The sequence below is a fragment of the Enhydra lutris genome, unplaced genomic scaffold, assembly GCF_002288905.1.
Source record: "Enhydra lutris kenyoni isolate GAN:26980312 unplaced genomic scaffold, ASM228890v2 scaffoldscaffold9, whole genome shotgun sequence".
Taxonomy (NCBI): domain Eukaryota; kingdom Metazoa; phylum Chordata; class Mammalia; order Carnivora; family Mustelidae; genus Enhydra; species Enhydra lutris.
The window spans coordinates 13,898,520-13,918,954 of NW_019154093.1; the positions used below are offsets into that span (position 1 = coordinate 13,898,520).

At 49.5% G+C, this 20,435-nt stretch overlaps 1 protein-coding gene across 2 annotated transcripts in view; it reads left to right on the plus strand.

Moving 5' to 3' along the window:
* The window catches only part of LOC111143010 (lysine demethylase 4A), a 44,930-nt gene extending 25,066 nt beyond the window's left edge, over positions 1-19,864 (plus strand). The window contains exons 12-22 of one of the 2 annotated variants that reach the window (XM_022496406.1): positions 1,588-1,708; positions 6,300-6,481; positions 7,848-8,052; positions 8,517-8,593; positions 9,285-9,340; positions 10,988-11,096; positions 11,433-11,618; positions 14,071-14,241; positions 17,730-17,849; positions 18,124-18,216; positions 18,618-19,864. In XM_022496406.1, the coding sequence (XP_022352114.1) occupies positions 1,588-1,708; positions 6,300-6,481; positions 7,848-8,052; positions 8,517-8,593; positions 9,285-9,340; positions 10,988-11,096; positions 11,433-11,618; positions 14,071-14,241; positions 17,730-17,849; positions 18,124-18,216; positions 18,618-18,758 (1,461 nt within the window). In that variant the 3' untranslated portion in view covers positions 18,759-19,864. Of the gene's footprint in view, positions 1-1,587; positions 1,709-6,299; positions 6,482-7,847; positions 8,053-8,516; positions 8,594-9,284; positions 9,341-10,987; positions 11,097-11,432; positions 11,619-14,070; positions 14,242-14,335; positions 14,670-17,729; positions 17,850-18,123; positions 18,217-18,617 lie in introns of those variants that run through there. The other variant, XM_022496407.1, reaches the window with a different exon arrangement.
* Positions 19,865-20,435: the final 571 nt, after the last annotated feature.

Here is a 20,435-nt window from a genome sequence, read left to right on the forward strand (position 1 = left end):
CCCGATGCGGGACTCGATCCCAGGACGCTGGGATCATGACCTGAGCCGAAGGCAGCTGCTTAACCAACTGAGCCACCCAGGCGTCCCTCATCACTGTTTTCTATTTTTCAGGTCTGTCACTTCTTTGGTTAAGTTTATTTCTAGGTATCTTATTATTTTGTCATAATTGTAAAGGGGATTGTTTTCTTAATTTCTCTTTCTGCTGCTTCATTATTGGTGTATAGAAATGCAGATTTCTGTAGGTTGATTTTGTATCCTGTGACTTTACTGAATTCCTTTATCAGTTCTAGCAGTTTTTTGGTGGCATCTCGGGTTTTCTGTATATGGTATTGTGTCATCTGTAAGTGGTGAAAATTTTACTACTTCCTTATCAGTTTGGGTGCCTTTTATTTCTTGTCTGATTGCTGTGGCTAGGACTTCCGGTATTGTTGAATAAAGTGAGGAGACTGGACATTCTTGTTTTGTTCCTGATCTTAGAGGAAAAGCTCTGTTTTTTCCCATTGAGGATGTTAGCTGTGGATTTTCATATATGGCCTTAATTATGTTGAGTTACATTCCCTCTAAACTTACTCTGTTGAGGATTTTGATCATGAATGGGTATTGTACTTTGTAAAGTGCTTTTTCTGAGAGGCTGACTGAGTTTTAAATATATTGATTGGAAAGAAACTCATGTGGTATTACTGACTCTGTCTTGTACATCCTAAACCTAATTGCATTTGCTCTGCCATTATCTAAATACAGCGCTAATTACATTGACTTTTGCTTTTGTAGCTAGGCTGGAGTTTTAATTTTTTTTTTTTTAAGATTTTATTTATTTGACAGAGAGGGATCACAAGTAGGCAGAGAGGCAGGCAGAGAGAGAGAGGGGAGGAAGCAGGCTCCCTGCGGAGCAGAGAGCCCGACGCGGGGCTCGATCCCAGGACCCTGGGATCATGACCTGAGCTGAAGGCAGAAGCTTTAACCCACTGAGCCACCCAGGTGCCCCTAGGCTGGAGTTTTAGATGTGCACTCTGTCCTGTTTCCACGAGGAAACTAACTGAGGAATGAACAGTATCAGCTAGAGCTGAGGGCTTGACAGCCCATCAGGAGAGGCTGGCCTATTTTACTTTAGTGGGTCAGCTATTCCTCACCCCTTCGGATGTCCTCTAGCTTTACAAGTCCAATGGCCTAGCTTCCTGGCCCTTTGTGACAGGTACTGCTGCCCTTCTGGTCCAAGAAAAGGGGCACCTGGTTTCTCTGGGGTTCTGGGAGATGCAGTCTCATGACTGTGAGCTTAAGGGAGGGGGCGTGGCATTCCTGTAGAGTACATTTATTTTTGGTACATTTGTTTCAGGCTGCTTCTGAGAGGAACAGGAGCCACACTTGCGAGGCACAAATTTTGCCCTAAAATGTTTACATAATCCTAGTTTAGTTTGCACGGTACTGTCGTTTTGGTTTTTCCAAAGCCAGGTGTGTTCTGTTTGGCTTTATATTTCTTTGTGTCTCTCGGTGCCTGTTCTTTCCCTTGCCTTTCATTGTAAGACCAACTTCTGCTATGTCCCAAAGTGGAGGCAAGACCAATTTGATCTCTTCTTGTGCTTTGCCCAGGTGGCGGATGAATACATGTTTTCCCTGGAGGAGAACAAGAAGTCCAAGGGCCGTCGTCAGCCCTTAAGCAAGCTCCCCCGCCATCACCCACTCGTGTTGCAGGATTGCGTCAGTGATGATGGTAAGTGTTGTTTTCCCTCCTCACCAGGAAGAGGAAAGGGTTTCACCCCATTAGGACTCGCAGTGACAGGACATTGGCAGGCCCAGCTGAGTGTCAGCGGTGGGCCAGTGGCTTTAGCTCTTCTCCCAGGTACTCCGCAAAGAGGACAGGATCTCACTTGATGCTTAATTTGTAATCATATTTCTTTGTATGTCTGTGTATCTTGTAATGTGTCTAATACAGGGTGATCGCATGCAGAGTTCTCTCTTTCTCTATTAGGAGGTACAGGCTGATTTTTCTGGATAGCACTTCTGTCAATGATGCCAAGCCCAATGCTGAATGTGTAGCTACAGAGATAACTAAGATATGTCCATGCCCTCAAAAAGCTCACAAGGTAGTGGGGCAAACTTGACAGGTAAACAGATCCAAAGAAAGGAGATGTTAAACAGCACAGAAGGGTGCGCAAAGAGAGATTCAGAGGGAGCTGCTCATTTTGGCCAGGTCACGGTGTGCTGGGTGGGGCCAGAGTGAGGTTGGGGGAGACTGAAGAGGGAGGCCTTGCTCTAGTGAGTTTTAAGTGGCCAGACTGACATTAAAAGGATTGCTCCTAGTGACTGCTTCTTGAGAATGGCTTTGAGGGCAACAGATGGGCTTTTGTCTTGGTCTCCGAGAGACAGGGGAGGGTCTGAAGGAGGATGATGGTGGTAAGGATGGGGGAGGGATGTAGTGAAGGTGTTGGGAGCACAAAGTCAGTTGGATTTGGGGGTTGGGTGTAGACCTGTGAGTGTGGTAGGGACTGGAGAAACCTGAGTTCAGTGCCTCCTTGCCTTCTAGCTTTGGTTGGGATTAGAAACCTTTGTTCAGTGTCTGTGGAGGATGTAGACTTGGGGCCAAGCAGAGGTGGTGTTTGATACCTTTTTAAAAAAAATTATTCAGGATGGGGCACCTGGATGGCTCAGTTGGTTAAGTGTCCGACTCTTGATTTCAGCTCAGATCATGATCTCAGGAGTCATAGGATAGAGCCTTGTGCCAGGCCCTGCACTCAGTGGGGTCTGCTTGAGATTCCTTTCCTTTTGTTCTCCCTCTGCCCCTAACCCCTGTGCTTGCTTTCTCTCTCTCAAATAAATATTAAAAATTTTTATAAAACTTTTTTTTTTTTTTTTTTTTACTTGAAGTGTAGTTGACACGGGACAACTGTGTTACGCTGTGCTGACCAAGTGTAGCTACTGTCTGTTTGATGCCTTTACCTGGAGTACGTGAGGCTGCCGGGGAGAGGGCAGAGGCTGGGGTAGGAGGGCAGGAAGAGGGGCCTGTGACGGAGACAGAAGGGGAAAGGCAGGGATCGGGGTGGAACTGGGAACTTCGTCTATCGCTGGAGCTCAGGGTTGTTGCCATCAGCTCAGTGTGGTCTTTTATGCAGCCTGGAGCTCAGAGTTCCAGGAATGTGAGCGTGCGTGGGTGAGTCTCTGGCAGGTCCTTGTTAAAATTGCCTAATGCCGGGCCCTTTCTTACCCTGCCCCATCCTTCCTGGCACCAGTTCTGGCTGGGAAGATCCAGAGTCAGGCCAGCCTCTCTGCTCCATAAGCAAGCCCCATGTTCTCTTTCTGATCTGATGCTGGTGCCCACCTCTGCTGTTTCCCTCGGTGGTAGGATTGTGATAAGTAGGTGGGGAAAGTCTCTTGAGATTCAAGGCCATACCTTGAGTCAGAGTCTTAGGAAGTCTTCTGTGCTCTTGCTCTGGCCCAGAGAGGGCTTGGGTTCTCTGGGTAGCAGCACCCTAGCTTCAGGATTTCCAGCCCCAGTGCTATAGAAGCTCTAAATACAGGTTGTAGACAATTGGAAAAACAAAGTTATAAAGTGGACAGAATTACTGTGCAAAGGTGACCACTTGCATGTTTCAGTGTGTTAATCTTCCTGATTTTTCTAGTCAAATACTGGATTGTATCCATGCATGTCTTTTTATAATAATGTAGTTGAGATCATAACATACGGCCTTCTGCTCTTTATGATCAGTTTCAAGTGCAGAGAAGTTGGAGGAATGAAAACTCCCGTATCCAGCAGCGGATTCTCCCATCTTCTCCCATTTTCAGCCCGTTTTAATTTTTCCCTGCTTACCCCAAAAATGTGTTTTATAGCTTTTTCCCTTTAAACCAGTATAAACCAAACCAGGGTCACCCATTTCAAAGCTTTGTTTCTTTAAAGATTAATTTTTTATTTTTTTATTAACATATAAAGTATTATTAGCCCCAGGGGTACAGATCTGTGAATCGCCAGGTTTACACACTTCACAGCACTCACCATAGCATATACCTTCCTCAGTTTCCATCACCCAGCCACCCTCTCCCTAAACCCCCCGCCCCCCGCAACCCTCAGTTTGTTTTGTGAGATTAAGAGTCTCTTATGGTTTGTCTCCCTCCCAATCCCATCACAAAGCTTTGTTTCTTTAGTCTCTCTTAGTCTAGCGTGTGCCCCACACCCCTTATCCAGTTTTTTTTAATGGAGGCATAAATAGTCTTGAAATTACATACGTCTTGTTTGCACATCTCAATGATGTTTTGTATGTGTAAACTGTAAAATTCCTGCAAGTTTCATTTAACATCTAAGTGGGGTGATTTTTGGCCACTCGTGGTTTTATAAACAGAGCACGTCACTGTGTTAGTTTTTCTCTTGGATTGGGAGGCTGTTTCTGTTTCTTCTATTCTATCTTGGTCACTCTTGTTTTGGCCAGGGTAAGGAAAATACCTGCTTTGGTTTCGGCACCGTGGTTCCTGGCTGGGGCTGGTCGATGGGGCTTGTAGGGGCTGATTTTAGTTGTCTGTAGTGGCCTCACGACGTTACAGTGTACTTCACCGAGGTCATACACATGGTGCCTGCCAGGTCTCAGTAGAGTCAACGTGACTATGAAGGCCGAGTAGGTAACTTTGTACACTGAGCCAGAGTTGCCAGAAATGAATAAGTAAATGCGAGCTAGTGTAGGTATGTACCAGGGTGTTCCTGGGCTGCTCTGCATAGATCTGTACAGGGCCTCTTCAGAGCGGTTCTATCTTGGAAGCAGTGGGATCACTGGAGGGGTTGTAGCTGAGGATTCCTAATGCCCGCACGTAGCATGATACAGTGATCCCATGGAGGGCGTCACGTGGTGTGGCTGGCACAGAGCTGGTCTCCTGTCAGGTGCTGCCTACTTGGACCTTTTTTTGGACTCATTTGCCAAAGAAGGACATCCCAAATGTAACCTCTTGTACTTGCCTCACTTGGGGGAGCATCTGGAGAAACACTGTGGATTAGTTTATTTCAGTATTTGTGGTTCCTTTTACCAAAGACTGTCTTCATTGACCCATAATCTTAGAGTTACAGTGTTTTCCTACCTCCTTGACCTTGCTTCTGTTGGAATGTGGTGGGCTCTGCCCATCTCACTGATTTTTTTTTTTTTAAAGATTTTATTTATTTATTTGTCAGAGAGAGAGAGGGAGAGAGAGCAAGCACAGGCAGACAGAATGGCAGGCAGAGGCGGAGGAAGAAGCAGGCTCCCTGATGAGCAAGGAGCCCGATGTGGGACTCGATCCCAGGACGCTGGGATCATGACCTGAGCCAAAGGCAGCTGCTTAACCAACTGAGCCACCCAGGCGTCCCCCATCTCACTGATTTAAGGGGAACTGGAAAGTGTGCACTTTTATCCCTTCCATCTTGTTTTACGAGCACAGTTTTTTGTTTTCTGTTCAGCAGTATGTCTCTTTCTTTATCCTTCCTCAGGCAGCGCTGAGGCCCGCTGAGTCAGATGTTCTGCTGGCTAGGGTGATGAAGAGATACAGATTTGTCATACAGACTAGAGGTCTGGGAAAGACCGCATAGTAAATATTTCAGGCTTTTCACCTTCTGTCACATACTCTTCTTTCTTTCTTTCCCTTAATCTTTTAAAGATAGAAAAATAATTCTTAGTTCCCCAAGTGGATCACATTTGTCCTGTGGGCCATTGTGTGCTAGGCCTTGGTCTAGACTCAAGGTGCTACATCCTTTGGCTGGGAAAGAGGGTTTGTCTTGGTCGCAGTCTACTCTCATCCTCTGAGCAGAGCCAGGATGGTTGGGGATCCCTGTCCAGAAAAGACAGATATCCCACAGATCTTTCCTGAGGGAGCTGGAAAGTTCTGACCAAGGCACATGGTGTAGAAACTTGGAAGCCTTGCCATTTCTTTGTTATTTTTGTTCCTTATTTCCCTTCAGTGCAGCTATAGAGGAAACTCTTAAAGGTAGGGACTCAACATGCTGGCACATTGGAGGCAGCAAGTAACATGGTTTCTGGCAAGACTGTGTCTCACTGTGCTGCTTTCTGGCATAGGATTTGAGTGCTGGCAGCTGCCAGGGGAAAGGAGAGTGGGCTGAACTCGGGTATAAAGCTTAACCAGAGAAGGCGGCACAGGCAGGACTGTCTGCAGTACCTTCTGAGTACTGAAGGAGTCTTTTGGAAATCACTTCTGCCCTTTGCCTTTATCAGACTGGTAGGATCTGAGGTTTAGGCCAGACCTGGGACCAAGAATCCAGGGAGCTCATTGTCTCTCTAGGCAGAGCTGCTGATGTGCGGGGCTGGTGCTGACCCGTTCTCTGCTTCCTGCTCTAGAGTCATCCGAACAGCTGACCCCGGAGGAGGAGGCTGAGGAGACAGAGGCCTGGGCCAAGCCCCTGAGTCAACTATGGCAGAACCGACCTCCGAACTTTGAGGCCGAGAAGGAATTCAATGAGACCATGGCCCAGCAGGCCCCTCACTGTGCAGTCTGTATGATCTTTCAGACCTACCATCAGGTACGCCCCCTTTATCCTCACTGTGTATTCAGGCCCAGCAGTCCAGAGGGAAGCCAGGTTTAACTGTGGGTACACAGAGCTTGTCACTGGTTGTCTTGGGAGAGCCTGTTCTTCTAGCGCTCTCTGCCTCATCTGTGTCCTACTGGTTAGGCTTCTCCAGGCAGATAGTCCAGCAATGTGGGTTTTCACTGGAGAACGGTTTGCTGAAGAGAGGTGGCGGGGTGTGTGTGTGTGTGTGTGTGTGTGTGTGTGTGTGTGTGTGTGTGGCTTAGCCTCGGTGGGATGCCCTGTGGCCATCCTGTGGCATTCACACTGTTCACGGAGGAATCTGTTCTCTTAGCATTCTGGTTGGTGCATGTTCCTTCCAGGCGGTTTTTCGTCCCGGCTAGTCTGGAGCACTGCGTTTCGTTACTGCAGTCTGCCAGATCCACAGTGTCGTCCTCTTGCCATTGCCACAGTGGACACGGGCAATAGTCAGAAGGAACCGGGGGGAGGGGGGCAGGGAGGGAGGTGGAGAAGCATCCTCTGGTGGTTGTGGAGGCCTGGCTGCACTGAGCCTGGCGTGGCCCCAGATTGACGCTTGCCAAAGACTGGGACGTCGCACTGACATATTTTGGATTAGTAACTGGCTGTGCCTTTCCATTGACAAAAATGCAAAACTGAAGAAATATATGTGCCCCTGCCTGTGAGACAGGCGAATGGCCTCGTGGTGCTGGCAGCAGACCCTCACTGCGTGGGTCTCAGAGCTTCAGGAGGGGCCTGTGCCTCGGGTTGACATATTTAGGGCCCTGTCCTTGGAATGGTTGTAGAGCCGGCAGATCCTGGCAGTCAGGCTGTTTGCCAAGGGAAGTACGTGGGCGTAGCATTCTTTACGAAGGGACCCTGATCCGGATGTCCCAGGTGGGGGTCTAGCCGCGTGGCAGTGCTGCAGCTCAGGTGACTCGCTGCTGTGGGCCCTGGGGGAACATCTGTTCTAGTCCACGAGGAGTGTCTGCTCCAGGTCTTGTCCCTGGGTGGGGCCAGCCATGCGGTGCCGCACATCGGGGAGCCCACAAGAGCGACCTTGCTAACATCTCAGCGCGTCTTATTACTACTTGGTTTGGGAAGATGGAACTCCCAATTGCCTCTTACCTCACTCCCTTTTCTCAGTTGTCCCCAGGGGCCTCTGTTTGATGCTGCTGTGAGAAATTGAATTTGAGTCATTAGAGGTAACTTCAATTAGCAGCCCTGGGATAATGGCTGTGCACCGGGAGCCGTAGCCAGAGTCCTGCCAGTAAGAGAGGCAGCTTTCTGCTGACAGAGCAGGTAGAAAGCTGGGAACACAGGCGCGTGTTCGCTGAGGGATGCACTTGCTCTCTCTCCTTAGGTCGAGTTTGGAGGCCTTAGTCAGAGCTGTGGAAACACTTCCGCTCTAGCTGTCCAGAAGCAGAGGACCAAGCCATTGATTCCAGAAATGTGTTTCACCTCCACTGGCTGCAGCACGGACATCAACCTTTCTACCCCTTACCTTGAGGAGGACGGCACCAGCCTTCTCGTTTCCTGCAAGAAGTGCAGTGTCCGTGTCCACGCCAGTGAGTGCCTTGCCTGTCGCCTGCGACCTGACCCAGGCGCCTGGGCTTGCTCAGTGCCGGTCTCACCCCATATTGGCCTCCCTCCAACCTGCCAGTGGCCTCCCCAGGCCCTCAACTGCAGATTGCTCTTGTGTTGTTGGGGAGTTTGCTGCTGATGGACTTGGAATTGCACTGACTTTGGGGTCTACTTTGTGCTGTTCACTGGGCCTCAGATACCAGGAGGTGATTAGTCTGTGCTGCTCCCTACGTGTTTAAACCAGGCAATGTACAGTCTCTGCCTTTTTGAGACTTTGGGCGACGGAGCTGTATGGGTGAGCCCTTAGGTCCCTGACTCTAGAATTCAGGGGTTTTTCTGTAAGATTTGGTTGCAGCTTTCACACTGGTAGTGTATGGAAAGGAGTTGCAGGTGTACATTCTCACCCTGGCCTCTGGGTTTAATTTGCTCATCTTGGTGTCCTTGTTAGGTTGTTACGGGGTACCCCCTGCAAAGGCTTCTGAAGACTGGATGTGTTCTCGGTGTTCAGCTAATGCCCTGGAGGAGGTGAGTGGTCCACACTGTTTCGTCTTCCCTGTGACACTTGGCTTTGCTCAGGGCCGGGCTTTTTCATGTGGACTTCATGTCTCCGACAGTCTGCACAGTGTGCCTGGTACACAGTGATGGCAAAGAGGGCAGATTGTCAGAATAAATCCCCAGGACAGCGTGGCTGCCGCCCAGCTGTGGTGGGCCATGAATGGGGTCTGGAAGCTGTGTCAGCTACATGGTGTCCGGACCCCGTAGAGGTCCTCCTGAGGACCAGCTGTAAGTCCCTTCAGAGAATCTCACTATTGGGTTGGGTCATCAAAAGGGGCTCATGGTTCTTTTGGTAGCTTTCTCGTCATCAGCCCCTGCCCCGGAACTTAGCAGTACCTATGTAGGAGGCAGGCAGAGCCCTGTAATGCCTGCAGTTTGAGCAGAGTGTTCTTGGTGACTGCTTCCAGTTATTATTAGCAGGAACAGCGAAGAGGATTATGTTGAGTCAAGCGAATACTTGGTGTACTTTAGCCCTGGGTGGTCTCCCTGTCTTCCTGTAGGGGAGTCCTGCTTACATGGACTATGTAGGCAAGGCCCCACATGCCAGTAAGCCGCTTTCTTATGTGGAGGCTGCAGTTACCCAAAGGAGGCCAAGGAGAGAGCAGATTGGATGTTAATGACTTGGTGGTAACCCCCCTTCCTCCCCGTCCCTTCTTGGCAGGATTGCTGTTTGTGCTCATTACGAGGGGGAGCCCTACAGAGAGCCAATGATGACAGGTGAGTTTCCGAGTGGCGGCTCTGATGCTCTGTTCCAGAGCAGCGTGCAGAGAGGCACTGGGAGGGCAGCAGTGGCTGTTCGTCACAGTGACTGATGGAGGGCTTGGGAAGCACATCATTGGAGCTAGAATAGCATCGCCAAGACTGATTTTAAAAACAGATGCCCAGGGGAGCCAAGCAGCCTTAGACCTTTCCGATCTAGCTTCTCTGAGGAGGAGATACAAGTGATGTCTTCCTTTGCAAGGAGCTAAGACAGACTCAGAGGTTTGGAGAGCCCACATAGGTGATATAGAGGCTCCAGGGGCCGGACGTGAGGACAGTTACTTTATTGTAGCTGGGGCTGGTGTAGAGGTGGCTGTAGCCAGGGGCTTGTGAGCACTTGTCCACAGGCACACACCCTGGCTTAGACCTACTCTCGGAAGGAGGGTGCGTGTCCTTTGGGAGCAGAGCGGGATGTGGAGGAGAGCTCAGACTTGCTCAGTCCTGTGGAGTACGATCCACAGAAGTCTGGGCATTGTTGCTGGCAGGCAGCAGCTTTTCACCGAGCTGACCCTGTGCCTGGTCTCCGCTTATGCATTTGGAGGTAGAAGCGTGAGATGGATGAAGGGCTTGCTCTGCAAAAGCTGGCTGAGTAGGGTATGGTGCCCACAAGTTAGTGGGCAGCCAGTCGTGAGTATCCTCCTTCCAGCTCCTGTCCCATGGGAACTGGAGCCCTTCTGCAGTGCAAGAGCCTCTCCCCCACCCTTCGTGCCATTCCAGGTAGATGACTCTTCTTGTTGCTTCCACACCTTTAAAGACACTTGCTGCCATTTCTTAAGGCCACCGTGTTCCTCATAGTTGTGAGAGAGCACTGTTGCAGGTTTTTCCTTATTTGGAGTGGAAGTGGCTTTGCTTGAGCCCCCCGCCTTCCCCGTATATTCCTGATTCTGCCCTTGTGGGGCTGCGCCCAATCAGTCTGTTCCAGCGCCCTTGCACAGAAACCCCACTGTGTGTGGTAGGTTTCCACCGGGCCTGGTTTCAGGGGCTCTCATCATGGTGCACATCAGTTTCTCGGAATGTCCAGAACAGTAACTCTCCCAGGGTGTTCATTGAACAGACCCGTCAGGGTAAGGCCTGGGCCAGACCTTAATGAATGAGGGTGCTGTGGATGAAGGGAGCAGAGGGAGAGGTTATCTCAGCCCCGGGGAAGAGTTTGGGTAAAGGCCTAGAGGGGAGATCTATGGCTACTGGCAGACAGGGCGCACGGGGAGACATTTTGAGACATTACCACCCTGCTTCTGTGGTAAAAGAGGTCTTTTATAGAGCTCTCAGATTTCTTTTCACTCCTCGAAACCTGCCCCACTCAATTAGCTATGGTTGTACCCATTTTGCAGCAGACTGGGAATGAATTTGTGGTGTGAGAAGCACAACCCTGGGCTAACCCAGGGTGGTTTTCTGGGGACCCATCCCCATACTCAGTGTGGAGACACTCCTGGTTCTTACCTTGCTGGGCCCGGGGACCTTGCAGGTGGAAGTAAGAGGCCATATTGGGTTGGGGACGGAGCACTGTGGGCAGGCCCACCCGCTCTTGACTCTTGATAGATTTGATGAGGAGGCCGCAGGGCCTTGGAGCCAGAGGTGACTGAGGTGGCCTTTGCCTTTTGGCAGGTGGGTCCACGTGTCTTGTGCTGTGGCAATTTTGGAAGCAAGGTTTGTCAACATTGCCGAAAGAAGTCCAGTGGATGTGAGCAAAATTCCCCTGCCCCGCTTCAAACTGGTAAGGAAGAGATGAGTTTGGGGACTCTGACCATCATTGCCCCATTTACATGTCTCTGGGTGGAGAGCGTAACAGTTCTGGGGGCATCCTTTCCTCCACGTGACCCAGTGTTCCTCTTTACCCTTGGTTTTGGTCAGAGTCTCTGAGTCACAGTATGGTTAACACTATTTCATGAGAACACAATGTGTTCAGATAGGAGTTTGGAAGAGGTGTGTGTGTCCTCTTGTTATGGGAGGAAGGTTGCTCATTGGGCTCTGTGCATCTGGGCTGGGGAAGGGCAGAGGAGACGGCGCTGGTAGCTCCCGGAGTCCCTGGCTTGCCTCCCTCATGTTGTAGAAATGTGTCTTCTGCAAGAAGCGGAGGAAAAGGACCGCCGGCTGCTGTGTGCAGTGTTCTCACGGCCGCTGCCCGACCGCCTTCCACGTGACCTGCGCCCAGGCTGCGGGGGTGGTGATGCAGCCCGACGACTGGCCTTTTGTCGTCTTCATTACCTGCTTTCGGCACAAGATCCCCAGTCTGGAGGTGAGGGAGGATGCTGGTCTGCAATCCTCTTACCCGTCCCTAGGATCATTTTCTCTGCAGGCTGTCCATTAACTGTGTCGGCAAGTGTGCTCTCTGGCGTTCTGCCTTGTGGAGCATTCCGGTGAGGAAGGGACAGAGAGGCAGCCCCGGTCCATCTCTGCTCCCTTCCTGGCACCAGACTGCTTGTGGTTGAGTCCTTGTGATTACTGTGTACTTGTTTGCCACTCCTCCTCGAGGGGCCCTAGCTTCTTAATGGGAGTGCCCCTGTTCCCTAACACCATGTCCAGGACACAGCGGGGGCTTGGCAGATAGTGTGAACTGGTGGAGAGACCTCGGAGGACTTAGCCATTAATGAGCATACGGTAGACATTTTTGTGCTTCTCTAAATAGTGAAACTTGGAGAAAATTACCTGTCATCCCAGCTAGACGAGTTATGAGAGGGTTTGGGTAGAAGGTGGCAGTTGAAGTGGGACTTCAACAGGAGGTAGGAATTGGGGCGTCTGGGTGGCTCAGTGGGTTAAGCCTCTGCCTTCGGCTCAGGTTATGATCCCAGGGTCTTGGGATCGAGCCCTGCATCAGGCTCTCTGCTCGGCAGGGAGTCTGCTTCCCCCTCTCTGCCTGCCTCTCTGCCTACTTGTGATCTCTCTCTGTTAAATAAATAACTAAAATCTTAAAAAAAAAAAAAAAAAAGGAAGTAGGAATTGTGAGAGGGAGGGCTTTCAGGGCTTCAGAAGCAGAGCAAACACGTCTCAGGAGAACAGACACGTAAGACTGGTTCTAGGAATGTGGCTGGGCTGGTGGTTGAGGCCCTGGACTGCCCTTCTTGGGAGTTTGAGTCCTCTTCTGCTAGATGAGAACTTCTCAAAAATTATGATTTTGAGCCATATTTCTTAACAGTTACTCTGGTAGTGGATTCAAAGCGGGGGCTGTGTGCTCTGGGGCAGGCAGCTCTGGTGTCATGTTCATTGGTGCCCCATGCTGCAGAGTCGCCATGGGGTCTTGCGGTCAGGAGCCGGACTGTAGTTGGGGGAGTTAGAGTTGAATAAGAGTGGCCGCGATAAAGCCTGTCAGCAGTACAGTGAACATGGTAGTGCAGGACACGAGATACTGGTCTGGAGGAGCAAACCCGTCACTACCATGTGGCATCATGGCAGAGGCCTTATTGGCTGACTGGATTCTTCTTTTTCATAAAGATCTTTAACTGAGCACAAGAGATGATCAGGTGGGTGAGGAGCTCAGCAAGAGGGAAGCTATTCTTTGTGAGGGAGAGACTAGAGGGGTGGTGGGTGTGGTTGTGCTGAGCCTTCATGGCTCAGGGGGCAGGAGTTTGGTTATGGAGTCAGGACAGTGACTTGGGGATTGCCATCGGCTCTCCGTATCCTTAAATTGGCAGCCGTAGACTCCTGGTGCTGTGAGAAAAGGGGGAACCGTTGAGTATTTCTTTCACTCTTTCACCCTTCAAATACTGACTGAGCACCTCTTACAACGTGTCAGGTTCCCGTGTAGGTGCTGGGAGTGTTCCAGTGAACCAGGCAAAACTGAGCCTGTCCTGCTACATGTAGTCGAAAGACTGGGAGAGACATGTAAACATACAGTGTATCTGATGGGGAGGAGTGTGGTAGATGAAAACATAGCAGGATAAGGGGAGTGGAAGAGGCGTAGTAAGCCACAGTGTCCATAGGTTGACACTGGGATGTGAGGGGGCCTGTGTGCAGCTGACTGGGGAACAGCATTTCCGGTAGAAGGGCCCCGCGGGGCTAAGATTGAGCTGTGGGCCTGTTCAGCACACATGCTGAGGGTCAGCAAGGCCGCCAGTGTGACAGAGCAACAGTGCTTGGGGAACTCGGGGGAGAGTGGTTGGAGAGGATGCCACCAGATGCTCTGGGATACCATTTGCATCAAGGGCAAGTTCAGAATAAGAGCCGGCAGGGCCCTTAAAGTCCCTGGTCACAAGCAGCTGAGGACCTCTGGGGGACCTTGACCGTTGTGCTGTAGCTCTGAGGGTAGAGCTCGTGCTGAGATGAGCGTGGAGCAATGTCTGGGGCCCTGGGCTTGGGTCTCCTGAGGAGTATCCACCCTGTTGTGTCTGAGCTGTGTGCAGGAGTGGGTGCGGGAAGAGGTCCGTGTCAGGCAGCAGTAAGGAAGTGACAAAGGTCTCTTCTGGGAGACAGTCTGGGGTAAGGGAACTAGGCGGGCCGTGTAAGACAGTATGGACTGGGAATTTAGGAGGTGCTGCATTTATGGAGGAGAACGGGATGCTAGTGTTTCGTAGCATCCCTGTAGAGGTGTGGGTATCTGAAAAGTCCAGGTCCACCTGCCACCCTTAGTCCTTTTTACATTTTCATTTCCGTGCTCGTCTCTCCCTGGGAAAGAAAAACCAACTGATCTTGGTCCCCATTTTCCAGTCCTGGCAACTGGATGTGGGAGTAACCTCCGCCTCTGTTTTTCCCAGCGTGCCAAGGGGGCCTTGCAGAGCATCACCGCTGGCCAGAAGGTCATTAGCAAGCACAAGAATGGGCGCTTCTACCAGTGTGAGGTGGTCAGGCTCACCACTGAGACCTTCTATGAAGTCAACTTTGATGATGGTTCCTTCAGCGACAATCTCTATCCCGAGGACATAGTGGTAATGTCTGCGAGGAGCTGCTTGGGTGGTCTGGGCTGGGGGTGTTTCTAGGTCTGGCCGGCAGACTGACTGTGTGCCTGCCTGCCATTTCTAGCCCGGCCTGAAGTTCCATCAGTCTTTCCCTGAACAGAAAGGAGCATTTGTGTTGGTCTTTCCTCACCAAGAAAATTGTGTGCTGCTGGGCTACCCTGCTCCGTCTGGAAGCTCACAGGAATCTTTGTTTTCTGCTGTACTTTGCAACGTGCTTCTTTAGTCTAAGCCATCCTTGCAAGGGGCTGTAAGGCAGTGCAAGAGCGCAGGCAGTGGAATCTGACCAGGGGGCCAATACCAGCTTGTTTGCATATCAGTAGCTGTGTGATTTTGGAGAATTAGCCAACTCTCTTTCCTGTCTGTGCCCTCTTAGTAGACATAGAATCTGGTTTGGTTCTTTTTTTTTTATTTTTTATTTTTTAAAAGATTTTATTTTTTATTTATTTGACAGAGAAATCACAAGTAGGCAGAGAGGCAGGCAGAGAGAGGGGGAAGCAGGCTCCTTGCGGAGCAGAGATCCCGATGTGGGGCTCGATCTCAGGACCCTGAGATCATGATCTGAGCCGAAGGCAGAGGCCTAACTCACTGAGCCACCTAGGCGCCCCTTGGTTTGGTTCTTTACAGGTGACGGCGTCTGGGCCAAGTAGGAACTACTTAGGAGCTATCCCTGGCCTGCTTAAGTTATTGACAACCGACACCCACACTTCTAGGTTTCCTGGCTCAGTATTGAGGACTTAGTTCAAGTTTCCCTTATCCTCACTCTGCCTTTTCGTATGTTAGACTGAGCACCAAGGTAGAGGGATGAAGCTACTTCTGCCTTTAACAAATCTGGTATTTCCCACCTTTATACTGCATTAGCAACCTAGTTGCTAAAACCACATTCATTAGTTACAAGGTAGACTTAAGTCACAGTAAAGATGATGTTAATAGTATCTGTGGCAGTAGAATAGGTGTAACTTACCAAGCTTTTCTAGTCTACCAGGCGCTATATTAAATGCTTCATGGCAGGTGTCTATCTCACTTTTCATACCAGTTCTGAGAAGCTGGTGGGGGTATCTCTAATTTACAAATCTGTGACCTCAGGACTCTGTTTCTAAAAGTTACTGAGGACCCCACAGGTTTTTGTTTTGTTTTGTTTTGTTTTTTGGGGGGGGAGGTAATGTTTATCGGCGTTTATTGGAAATTAAAATGGAGATAACTGATTTAAAATAATCCTTTTTTTTTTTTTTTTTTTAAATGGGGTGTCTGGGTGGCTCAATTGGTTAAGCACCTGCCTTCGGCTCAGGTCATGATCCCAGGGTGCTAGGATCAAGCCCCACGTTGGGCTTCCTGCTCAGTGGGGAGCCTGCTTCTCCCTCTGCCTCTGCTGCTCCCTCTGCTTATGCTATCTCTTTCTCTGTCAAATAAATAAATAAAATCTTTTTTAAATAAATAAAATCTTAAAACAATCTGGGTTTTTTAATTGAAAAGTAACCATTTTAAAGCAATATTAGAGGGAGGAATTCCATTTTTCTACAATTCTGCAAATCTCCTTATTCTTTTAAGATTTTTATTTATAAGTAATTTTTACACTCAACTTGGGGCTCAAACTCATGACCTTGAGATCGAGTCTCGTGCTCTACTGGCTGAGCCAGCCAGGCACCCCAGATTCTGCAAATCTCTTTAATGTTGTATCTTCATTCATTCCGTTGTGATGTATTGTTTTGGTTAAAAGTATATGAAGAAAATTCAGTGTCACACAGTTCTGTAGTAAATGGAAGGGGGAGGAGTGTTTTAATAGCCTTTCATACCATTGTGATTATTCTTTGGGTACTATACCAAAAGTCAATGAGGAGTGGCTTCTTAAAAGTTAGTTGCAGGGTGGAATCTGAAAGTAGGTAAGTGAACTTATATTAAAATCCACTGGCTTATGTTGCACTGAGAATGAATCTTTACTTATGCCTAATTTCATAACATCATACATTGTGTATTTAGAAAGTACTCATGCATTAGACTATGAAGATCTTCCAAATGTTAATTTTTTTTAAAGATTTTATTTATGTATTTGACAGAGATCACAAGTAGGCAGAGAGGCAGGCAGAGAGAGAGAGAGAGGAGGCAACAGGCTCCTCGCTGAGCAGAGAGTCTGATGCGGGGCTCGATCCCAGGACCCTGGGATCACAACTTGAGCCGAAGGCAGAGGTTTTAACCCACTGAGCCACCCAGGTGCTCCTAAATGTTAAATTTTTATTATACAGTATCAAAAACCACATTTATGGGGCGCTTGGGTGGCTCAGCAGGGAGCCTGCTTCCCCCCCTCTCTCTGCCTGCCTCTCTCTGGCTACTTGTGATCTCTGTCTGTCAAATAAATAAATAAAATCTTTAAAAAAAAAACCCAACATACCACATTTATTAATATAACTGCTCAGAAATAAATTTATTTATTTAAATGATTTTTTTTTTTTTAAGTCATCTCCATACCCAACATGGGGCTTGAATCCACGACTCCGAGATCAAGAGTCACGTGCTTCACCTGGTGCCCCTCAGAAGTATCTTTAAATTTGGCAAAGCTTCAAGCTTAGTGTGGTGATACAACTTCCCTGGAGTTCTAATTTTTCTAAAAGCTTAAGTTTTATTATTGGCAGTACTATGACTTCTTTTCCTTGAAGTGACAGGCTTATTTCATTCATTTCCAAGAGGATGTCTGCCAGTACTCAAGTCTGAATAACCGTAGTTTGTCAGCCAGTTTTTCAAATAGAGCCAGCGCTCCATGAAAAAACAGCTCACAGGTCGGTTACACGGCGCTTTTCCTCAAGATCACCATTGTTCTTCAGCAGGTGGCCAAAGTGTCCGCCTTTGAGTGCTCACATGTACTCAAGGACTAAGGTTTGACAAAGCAAGTTTTTCTGCTTCATCAAGAGACATTGTTAGGTGAAACCAGGTATTTTTCCTTTTTTTTTTCTCCCCCCCCCTAAATTAGCGCACAGCGGTGAGGAGTACGATAACAACTGCTAATGCTCGCAGCCGCTGCCTTGTGCTGAGAAATAAGCAGTTTTACCTGTTAGAGCTTTTACACCATAGCTGCAAAGGTCAACTCAGAGAAAGAGGCGAATAACGTTTTTTATACTCTGAGATCCTCATTCTAGTATTTCTTCAGGGCAGAGCTCTGTCCTCCGATCTTTAGCAGGACAGTTAAAGGAATGTGAGAAGGATTCTTGATCTTGGCACTGTGTTTATTAAGTTTACTGGAAGCTTATTCTGGCTGCCCTTTCCTGTCATGTCACCTCAGAGCGTCAGGAGTAGAGATACGGGGCTGACCCGGACTCAGCGGGTAGTTCTTTAACTTGTATCTTTCCGCCCAGCGAGAGCTGCCTTGCTTGGGCAGACATCTGAGCAGGAATTTGTCCTGGTTCCTTCTTCCCTAAGTAGATGGTGATGAGGGATCTTCCTTTCACTCTTCTCACTTCCTGTTCCCTCAGAGTCAGGACTGTCTCCAGTTGGGTCCTCCTGCTGAAGGAGAAGTGGTCCAAGTGAGATGGACAGATGGCCAAGTCTACGGAGCCAAATTTGTGGCCTCCCACCCCATCCAGATGTACCAGGTAGCCAAAGGTTTTTTTGGGGGGTGGGCTGCTGGGGAAATACTTGATTGATTCAGTGTTTCCTCTTGAGGAGAGCTCTAGGGAGAGCTCACCGGTTAGTAACCTTTTCAGAGCGTGCGTCTGCCCTGTGTCCTGTCTGCCAGAAGCGGCTTCATTTTGGTAGTCCTTTTTTCAGTGTTCTGGATCTTTCCTCTGATGGCAGGAAATTGCCACTGTGCACAGCGGACCAGGGAGTCAGGGATATCACAGCCAAAGGTCTTTGTTTACTCGGTAGGTGGAATTTGAGGATGGCTCACAGCTTGTGGTTAAGAGAGATGACGTGTACACGCTGGATGAAGAGCTTCCCAAGAGGGTCAAATCCAGACTGGTGAGTGTGCCTGCTGTGTGCCCTTGACTGGTGAGCGTGCTTTCTGTGTGCCCTTGACTGGTGAGTGTGCTTTCTGTGTGCCCTTGACTGGCGAGCATGTTTTCTGTGTACCCTTGACTGGTGAGCATGCCTTCTGTGTACCCTTGACTGGTGAGCCTGTTTTCTGTGTGTCCTTGACTGGTGCGTGTGCCTTCTGTGTGCCCTTGACTGGTGAGCGTGTTTTCTATGTGCCCTTGACTGCTGAGTGTGTTTTCTGTATGCCATTGACTGGTGAGTGTGCTTTCTGTGTGCCCTTGGCTCCCATGTGGGAGGGAGCGAACAAAGCAAGGGTGTGTCCTTTTGTTCTTTCCTCCGGGTGGTTGGCTACAGAGTGCTCATTTGGCTTGCTTTTTCTTCTGTAGTCTGTAGCCTCCGACATGCGCTTCAATGAGATTTTCACGGAGAAGGAGGTTAAGCAGGAAAAGAAACGGCAACGAGTGATCAACTCAAGATACCGGGAGGATTACATCGAGCCTGCACTATACCGAGCCATCATGGAGTAGGTGCTTCTGGGGGCCAGCAGGTGCCCAGCCATCAAGGCGACAGCACTCTGGGGTTCCACAGCACAGCAGACACTTGGAACTCTGAAGTCTCTGCGAGTGAAGTTGTAAAACGAAAAGGAATGGAATAACCGACCCCATCATCCTCTCACGCCCCTGTTCCCCGTCGCATTCCGCTGTAGTGAAAGGACAGCCTTTCTTGGACGTGTGGCAGCCACCGCCTATCTCCCCGCTGAAGGGCTGAGCACTGAAACTCGGGGCTGCACTGGCCCTGGTCTGCAGTGGGGTTGACTGCCGGCCGGGCTGGTTGCCTAGGACTTAGCTTCCTAACAGTCACCTGCACCAATGAGGCCGAGGTGCTGGTGTTTACTCCCTCCCCCTTTTGTATTTATGTATGTGTGTGTGTGTGTGTGTGTGTGTGTGTGTGTGTGTGTGTGTGGTTGGACCAGCTTCTGCCAGCCCCTGGCCTTTACTTTCTTCTTTGCCTGTCCAGGGCAACAAAATGTGAAATTCTGCCCTCAGCTGAGCTGAGTAAAGGCTCCTGGGGGTTGGCTGGAGATGGAGTGTGGCATCTGTCTGTCCCTGGAACTGCCTCAAGGGAGTGCTGGCAAAGCTGCATATCGAGATGTCACAGAGTTAATGCCTCCTCGTCCTGTCTTGGAGGAGAAGACTGGGGGTAACATGGGTGTGTGCCTGTTCATGCTAGGCACAGAGCCTCTGTGGCACAGTATTAGAGGGTATGGCTGGGGAACACCCTGAAGGGGGTTCTTAACAATGGAAGCAGGCAGAGCCTGGTGGGTGATTCTGTCAACAGAAAATTGCAATCATGCAGGGGCTGGGAGGGTTAAGATGAATTGGGGCCATTGGAGACCAGGGGCAGGTTTAGACATGTCCCTGGTCTGGGGGTGGGAGGGAGCTGATTTGTGGGTGGGGGTGGGAATGGAGGGCAACACTGAAGGGGTTAAACAGGTTTTTGCTCCTCATGAATTTGTTTGCCTGGGCCCAGGATTGGAGGGCTTCACACCTATACCCTGTGTATACAAGAATCAGATTTATAATACTTCCCTGTTTTTTGTTACGTATGAACGCTATAAACCAAATTATTTTGAAAACTGGTGCATCACCTTGTCCTTAGCAATAAAATGTGTTGAGCAGAGGATTGGTTGTGTCTGCCCCAAGGAGCCTGAGTGGCCCAGGGTCAGGCTGGGGGTATATCTAGTCATAAATTCTGGAGCAGCGCCAGGTATTTTAAAGGTTTTTTTTTTTTTTTTTTCTTAATATCTATTTATTTGACAGAAAGGCAGCGCAAGAGGGAATACATGCAGTGGGAGTGGGCGAGGGAGAAGCAGACTCCCCAGTGAGCAGGAAACCCAATGCTGGGCTCAATCCCAGGACCCTGGGATCATGACCTGAACGCAAGGCAGGCATTCAACGACTGAGCCACCCAGGTGCCCCCAGGGCCAGGTATTTTAAGAAGACTCAAGCAGGACCCAGGAAGCTATCCTAAAAGCGATGGGTTCCTTGTCAAGGTCTGGTCCCGTGGCTGTGTGCTAGACCAGGCAAGGTGACAGACACATGGGAGGCAGAGGCACTTGTGGCTCTGAGCACCTTGTTTTGTTTCCTTTGCCTTAGGGATGGGAAGGAGGGAATGGAGGACCAGACCACTTTCACAGTCAAACA